This window comes from Corvus kubaryi, unplaced genomic scaffold, assembly GCF_017639235.1.
Source record: "Corvus kubaryi isolate FWS band 111438036 unplaced genomic scaffold, C.kubaryi_AGA036_p1.0 121, whole genome shotgun sequence".
NCBI classification, from domain to species: domain Eukaryota; kingdom Metazoa; phylum Chordata; class Aves; order Passeriformes; family Corvidae; genus Corvus; species Corvus kubaryi.
Window position 1 is genome coordinate 1,443,328 of NW_024580656.1, and position 6,202 is coordinate 1,449,529.

The 6,202-nt window shown below is 57.4% G+C and overlaps 1 protein-coding gene across 2 annotated transcripts in view; it reads left to right on the forward strand.

Moving 5' to 3' along the window:
- LOC121673435 (acidic leucine-rich nuclear phosphoprotein 32 family member B) overlaps positions 1-6,202 on the forward strand; it is a 23,072-nt gene extending 16,870 nt beyond the window's left edge. The window contains exons 3-9 of one of the 2 annotated variants that reach the window (XM_042046768.1): positions 99-106; positions 2,148-2,299; positions 2,750-2,872; positions 3,831-4,029; positions 4,317-4,438; positions 4,687-4,741; positions 5,956-6,202. In XM_042046768.1, the coding sequence (XP_041902702.1) occupies positions 2,240-2,299; positions 2,750-2,872; positions 3,831-4,029; positions 4,317-4,438; positions 4,687-4,741; positions 5,956-6,044 (648 nt within the window). In that variant the 5' untranslated portion in view covers positions 99-106; positions 2,148-2,239 and the 3' untranslated portion in view covers positions 6,045-6,202. The remainder of the gene's footprint in view (positions 1-98; positions 107-2,147; positions 2,300-2,749; positions 2,873-3,830; positions 4,030-4,316; positions 4,439-4,686; positions 4,742-5,955) is intronic. The other variant, XM_042046854.1, reaches the window with a different exon arrangement.

Here is a 6,202-nt window from a genome sequence, read left to right on the forward strand (position 1 = left end):
GGGCCGGGCCGGGCCCCGCCGCGCCGGAGTCAGCGGGCCCGGCCGGGGCGGCCCCGCGCGGCCATGGCGGCTCGGCCATGTTAGCGGGGCCCGGCCGGGCCGAGCGGCTCCCGCGGGTCCCCCCGCCCCGGGAAGGGGTCAGGGGCTGCGGGGATGAACCTTTGAGGTGCCGCTGGGGCCGCCCGTTCCCCTCTGCTGGCGGCCGCGGGGCCGGGCCCAGCGCTGTGCGCTCACTCCGGGGCTGCCTCATCCCCGGGTCTCCCGTTCCCCGCGTCTTCCCTTACCCCAGATCTTCCCTTCCCCCGGCCGCCCCTTCCCTGGATTTTCCCCTTGCTTGGATCTCCCCGCTTCCCTTTCCCTGGATCTCCCCGCTTCCCTTTCCCTGGATCTCCCCGCTCCCTTTCCCCTGGATCTCCCTTTCCCCGGCTCTCCCCATCCCGGGCCGCCCCGCTGGGCCGTGGCCGGTCCCTCCCTGGCCCCGGGGACACTCGGTGTCGTGGCAGCTGCGGGCCGTGGCCCCCGAGCGCGGTGGGAACGAGTGGTGAGCGGGCTTTGGGTGGAGATTAAAGCGGCTTCGTGCATGGCGAGGGGATTTGCAGGACCAGAGCGGCTGGGCAGGAGGAGCTGCGAGCGCCTGGTCCCCGTGGAGTGACGCCAGGAATTGCAGAGCCAGCGGGGTCAGGCCTGGGTGTCCTGGGCTGTCCCGGGACCTGCTCTGTGTGACTGCAGCGCGTCCTGGGCCATCAGAAAGGGCCCGGTCTGGGGCAAAGCTGGGCTTGGCTGGGTTAGTTCATTGCTCCAGGGAGGCCCTGGCACAGGGTGCCCAGAGCAGCTGGGGCTGCCCCTGGATCCCTGGCAGTGCCCAAGGCCAGGCTGGACATTGGGGCTTGGAGCAGCCTGGGGCAGTGGGAGGTGTCCCTGCCCATGGCAGGGGTGGGACTGGAAGGGCTTTAAGGTTCCTTCCACCCCAAACTTTTCCAGGATTCCATGATAACCTGGTAGAGTTCAGGCTCACCTCTGTGCCCACACAGCACAGCAGCAGCCACCCAGGTCTGGCCTTTACCACCTTCACATCCGCCACGGTGGCAGCCTCTGTTTGGTTGGAGCCTTTTCTGAGGTGTTGGGAGCAAAACACACTCAGCTCCAAAACTTCTGGCAGAGCCTTGACTCAGAGCCCCGAGCAGCAATGCCGCTGGAGGAGTTTGAAGCGATAATTCATTCAGAGCTTGTGCTGTGAAGGTGGCAAAGATGGCACAGCAGCCCCCAGACTCTCCCGCTGGGAAGGCAGGGTGGTTTTAAAATGACTCCCTAACAGTTGGCTGATGTGAGCAGGAGAGGTAAAATGGGAGCGCTGCGAAGGAGGAATTTGGAGAGCGCCACGAGCCTTCTGGCCAAGGCTCATTTTTGCATCTTGCTGTCAAGAATGTGTGGGGTGAAAGCAGGGTTTGGAAATGGCTTGGGAGAGCTGGGGCTGTGTCGGGGGCCTGGGAGGGACGGAGATGTTTCCCTCCAGGTGTTTGGGGGGAGCAGTTCTGTGCTGGTACTTTGTGGTCCTGATTCCTGTGCTGAATTCCTGGCTAGTGAAGGTTCCTGTGTGTGGAATCTGTGCTGGGTACGATGTTTGATGGCATCAGTGGTCCTGTGTCACCAGCCTGAGGTTGAGCTCGTGTGCTGAGCCCTGCCCAGGCCCCCGTGTCACTTCACTGGACACTGTCACAGGGAGGCCAATCTTCTGGGGATGGGTTTTCCGGCACCCCAGTGGTGTGGGGGACAAAGTGGAAGGGGACAAACCCAGCTGACCTCGTTTGGCCTCTCGTTAGCGGAGCCTGGAGCGTGACTCTGAAAGCTTTATTGATGCCTTGTGTGTGCGGAGCGTGGGGATGTGACCTCGTGGTTCCAAACCCCTGCGTGCTGCTTCCTGCAGGATGGGGACCTTGGTGGGGACAGCAGGAGTGTGTTGGTGGCTTGTGCTTAAAGGGTGAAACCCCAACCACACTGGGGGACTGCCACCAAAAGTTATTTGGCTTTAAGGTCTTAAATTTGAGTGAGGAGGAACTCGAGGCGCAGCCGCGCTCTGGATGTGTCGGCGATGTCGCCTTGAGAGTGTCAGTGTGGCAGGCGTGGTGACAGCTGTGGTGTCTCCGTGCAGGTGAAGGAGCTGGTGCTGGACAACTGCCGCTCAGAGGATGGCAAGGTGGTTGGTCTCTCCTCAGACTTCGAGAACCTGGAGTTCCTCAGCATGATCAACATCAACTTGCTGTCCGTGTCCAACCTCCCCAAGCTCAACAAGCTCCGGAAGGTGAGGCAGGGCTCTGGTCCCATCCCCAGCAGCCCTGGTCCTTGTGCTGCCCCTGGTGGCTGCTGCTTTTCCTGTATTTGCCAGAAAAAGCCCGTTGAATTTTGCTCTTTCCTCTCTCTCTGAGCAAGTGAGAGGGGTCGGTTTTAGCGTGCAACCAAACCCTTCTGAGCTCTTCAGGTGTTTAGTGCCCTTCCTCTCCTGCTTTTGCTCTTGTGCTGCTGGCAGAAGCTTCGTGACATCACCAATATTTTGGATTTTGGAGCACTGACAAGCATGGGGGTGGCTGGCAGGGCTGTGTCCCTGTGGGAAAGGGGTTTGAAGGGAAAACTTGACCTGTTGTTCTGTGTCCTGGAATTTGGGTGCCCACTGTAGCCCGGTTCTCCGGGTAATTTCCTTCCCTGCATCACGAGCTGAAACACTTGGTGACCATGTGATATTCCCTCCCTTCAGCTGGAGCTGAGTGATAATAGGATTTCTGGTGGCCTTGAAGTTCTAGCAGAGAAAACTCCCAACCTGACACACTTGAATCTAAGCGGCAACAAGATCAAAGACATCAACACCCTGGAACCCTTGGTGAGTGGAGGCTGTGCTGGAATCCCAGGGATGGCGTTTCCTTTGGGGAATGGGTCTGTGCAGCAGGAGTCCAATGTCTTGGTAACTGTTCCAACAGCACTTCGTGGTTCTGATGGGAACAGATTTGATCCCAGTTTGAGGCTTGGCCAGTAGTTAATGGCTCCTCAGTCTGGAAAAGCAGCAGCCAATTGCTAAAAGAAGCGTGAAATGGGGCTGGATGAGTAAAACTGTGGATGCTCAGTGCCCATCTGAGAAGGGACCGGGAAAGGGTCGGAGGCAGCTGGAGGTAGGTGGCACCTGGGGTGTCATGGAATGAGGTAACTGGACACCAGTGGGGGCATCGGTCACATCAGCCCAAAGATTCTGCTGTCACAGCACTGCAGGGCCCCATTCCCAGAGCCACAGGATCAGGGAGGTTGGAAAAGGCCTCTGAGGCTCCGTCTGAGCTGCCCCAGGAGGGCTCTTGCTGTGAGGGACACCTGAAAGGTCTGATGCAGGGCATTTGTCTTGTTGGCTGTTTCGTCCATCCATTCTCTCCAGAAGGAATTTGGGATTGTTTTGCTCCTCCTTTCCTTGGCGTGGTGCTCGGTGTGATGGGCTGTGCCAAGGGCACCCGGGCTGCAGCTCTCCCTGAGCTCTGCCTTGGTGTTCTGCCTGATATTTTGGGCAGGATAAGCCCAGCTCAGTGATTCCTGAGCTTTCCGGGCCTGTTCAGAAGAAAGAGAAAGATTTGCAAATACACAGAGAGTTTGTTCCAGAAGGGGAAGCCAGGACAGAGGAGCTGCACAGAAATTTCCAGTGCTCGCAGTGAGCAGGGGCAGTGACTCCTCTCCATCCAAGGCACACATGGGGCAGAGCCACTTCAGTGCTGGCCCTGGGCAGTGCCCCAGCCACCCAGCCTTGGCTGCCTGATCTTCAGACAGTGCTGTAAATAACCCTAACAAACTGATTTTTGCAGAAAAAGTTGCCAAACCTCCACAGCCTGGATCTATTCAACTGCGAGGTGACGATGCTCATCAACTACCGGGAGAGCGTGTTCGCCCTCCTGCCCCAGCTCACCTACCTGGATGGCTTCGATGCTGACGAGCAGGAAGCCCCTGACTCAGACCCCGAAGCAGATGGGGATGCACTGGAAGATGACTATGAGAACGGGGAAGGTGAGGATTTTCTCTCCTCCTGGTTTTCCTGCTGGGGAACCACCCCTTTTCCACTTCTGGGTGGGCTCTGTAAATGGGCATTGGCACTGGAATAGGGGCTGTGTGGGTGCCCCCACCCCCTTCTCCATAGGGCTGGGGAGGGATGGCACTTGCCTGGGATGTGACAGGGCTTGGTGCTGTCCCTCCTCATCCTCTGTGAGCCCTGCCTGCTGCTCACACCGCACCGAGGGGTGAGGGGTGTCTGGATTTAGGAACTGGGGCACTTCCCTCCCTTCCCCTTTTGGTAGAAGGTGAGGAGGAGGAGGATGATGAGGAGGAAGACGATTTGGATGAAGAAGTCATTGATGACGAGGAAGATGAAGATGATGATCTGGAAGGTGAAGAGGAGGAGGATGGAGTGGATGATGAGGTGAGGCTGTCACTGGTTCAGCACCAGGTCATGCGTTTGTCCCTTTTGTGGTGACCCACAGGAGCCTCTCTGGGGGCAGATCTGAGGAGTTTGCAGCCCTGTCCGTGGGGATGTGAGGAGCTCTTGGAGAACCAACAGCTTCTCCTTCCACCCTGAGGCTTCAGCGGGGTGGGAGAAGGGAAGGAAAACTGGGATTACTGCTCAGGGAATTGTGGTTCTTGCAACAAAGCCTCTTGTTTGAACTCCAGGAGGAAGATGAGGAGGAAGATGGTGAGGAGGATGAAGAAGATGAAGCTGATGAGGGTGAGTTGAGTCCTAACAAACCAATTTCTTGCAGAGCTGCCTCAACAGTCAAATATTTGATGTTTATGGAGCTTCCCCAGCCTCAGCGCAGGGCTGGTGTTGCTGCAGCTTTTCTGCCCAAGCTGGGACCGAGCAGTGTCACCATCAGGGGTCACACAGGGAGGAGAGAGGGGCTTCAGGACCTCCAAATTCCAGCCATGCTGGATAATTCTGGGACATGTGAGAGGTCAGTGGCTTAGAAAAGCAGCTCTGGGAACTGATGGGCCGTGCAGGAGCAGGGTTCTGTCTCAGGAGTGAGTGAGGGAATCTCCTGGGGACACGTTCTCCTCTCCCCAGCTTAGACCTGAGCTTGGGGCCAGACTCCTCTGGTTGTGACAGACACGAACACCCAGATGAGTGTTAACAGAGTCTTGTGGCTGGAGTGAATTCAAACAATCTTTGATGAAGATTTAAGGTTGGGAAATCCCTCTGAGTCCAACACCACCACGTTCACCACTAAGCCCTGTCCCCAAGTGCCACAGCCACACGTTTTTGAATGCTTCCAGGGATGGTGACTCCAGCACTGCCCTGGGCAGCCTGTGCCAGTGCCTGACCACCTTGTCCTTGAAGGGATTTTTCCCAATATCCAATCTAAACCTCACCTGGTGCAACTTGAGGCCGTTTCCTCTTGTCCTGTCACTCATCACCCGGGACAACACTGAGCCCCCCCAGCTGTCCCCTCCTGTCAGGGACTTGTGCAGAGCCACAAGGTCCCCCCTGAGCCTCCTTTGCTCCAGGCTGAGCCCCTTTCCCAGCTCCCTCAGCCTCTCTTGGTGTTTCAGCCTCTTCCCCAGCTTCATTCCCATCTCTGGACATGCTCCAGCCCCTCCATGTCCTTTTTGTGAGGGGCCCAAAACTGTCCCCAGGGTTTGACGCCTCAGCAGTGTCAGCAGAGGGGCCATGAGCTTGGTCAGGAGTGCCTGAATTCTGCAGATGCTGCGTTTTTGAGGGTGCTCAACAAATACCTCCCCTTTTCAGCTGTTGAAATGCAGGATGCTTGTAGGGCATGGAAGGTTTTGGTGTCTCCTGCCAGCCCAGGCTTTTCCATGAGGAGCAGGGCAGGGCGGATCTGCTCCCAGATGGTGCCAGTCTGCCCCACGCTTGCTCCCAGCTCCACAGCTCAGCTGCTGCTCCCCAGGCTGGGCTGAAGGGTGAATCCTCCCCTCTCTTTGCAGACCATCCATGTGGGGAGAAGAGAAAACGAAGTCTAGAGGATGAAGGAGAGGAAGATGCAGAGGATGAAGAGGACGATGAGGATGACTGATCCCAGCGAGCCAATCAGTTTTACAGACTCTGACTGTGCTTGTCTTAAACCTCCCCGTTGTGTCTGTGTGAGACTGTAAATCCCCGTCTCCCACTCCTCCTGCTCCTCCCCCTTTGTATGGCTGCAGCGTCCACAATATATTTTTTTAAGATTTAGAA